This window comes from Brassica oleracea, chromosome C7, assembly GCF_000695525.1.
Source record: "Brassica oleracea var. oleracea cultivar TO1000 chromosome C7, BOL, whole genome shotgun sequence".
NCBI classification, from domain to species: domain Eukaryota; kingdom Viridiplantae; phylum Streptophyta; class Magnoliopsida; order Brassicales; family Brassicaceae; genus Brassica; species Brassica oleracea.
Genome location: NC_027754.1, coordinates 16,153,561 through 16,154,077, shown reverse-complemented (window position 1 = coordinate 16,154,077; position 517 = coordinate 16,153,561). Strand labels below are relative to the sequence as shown.

Sequence of the window (517 nt, the reverse complement as noted above, 5' to 3'; positions counted from 1 at the left end):
GCTCGAGCTCGACCAAATCTGCTTGCTATCGTTGTGGGATGACCAATCATTGGGCTAATAAATGCAAAACTCCCCAACACCTTGTTAAGCTCTACCAGGAGAGCATAAAAGGCAAGAACTCTGAGGAAAATTTCGTCCATTATGATAATGAGAATGATCTGGACCATGAGGATGATCAAGCCCATGGCAGAGATGGTCATGGGGATTTTGAGACTTCAGACCTCCTTACAAGTGGCTGAATATGAAGATTTCGATATCATATTGCTTTTGTCTTTGCATTTTGAATTCTTGATTTGGCTTTATGTTCTATGACTTTGGCAATTCTATTTATGAAATAAAGTTTTTACTTTATATATATGCCTTATACAAAGTGGATAAAGTCACACTATATTAAAAGACAAAAGATATTTTGTTAACCTCATTTTAAAGAGTGCCAATATCAATACTATAGCAGGCACGGCCAGCCTTATTGAAGGCCATGGCCCGGCTCACTTAGTGATGCCTAAAGGCACGCATT

At 38.7% G+C, this 517-nt stretch overlaps 1 protein-coding gene across 1 annotated transcript in view; it reads left to right on the top strand.

The window, feature by feature from the left end:
- Positions 1 to 239, top strand: part of LOC106302699 — a 1,056-nt gene extending 817 nt beyond the window's left edge. The window contains exon 2 of the mRNA XM_013739158.1: positions 8 to 239. Coding sequence (XP_013594612.1) covers positions 8 to 239 — 232 coding nt within the window. The remainder of the gene's footprint in view (positions 1 to 7) is intronic.
- Positions 240 to 517: the final 278 nt, after the last annotated feature.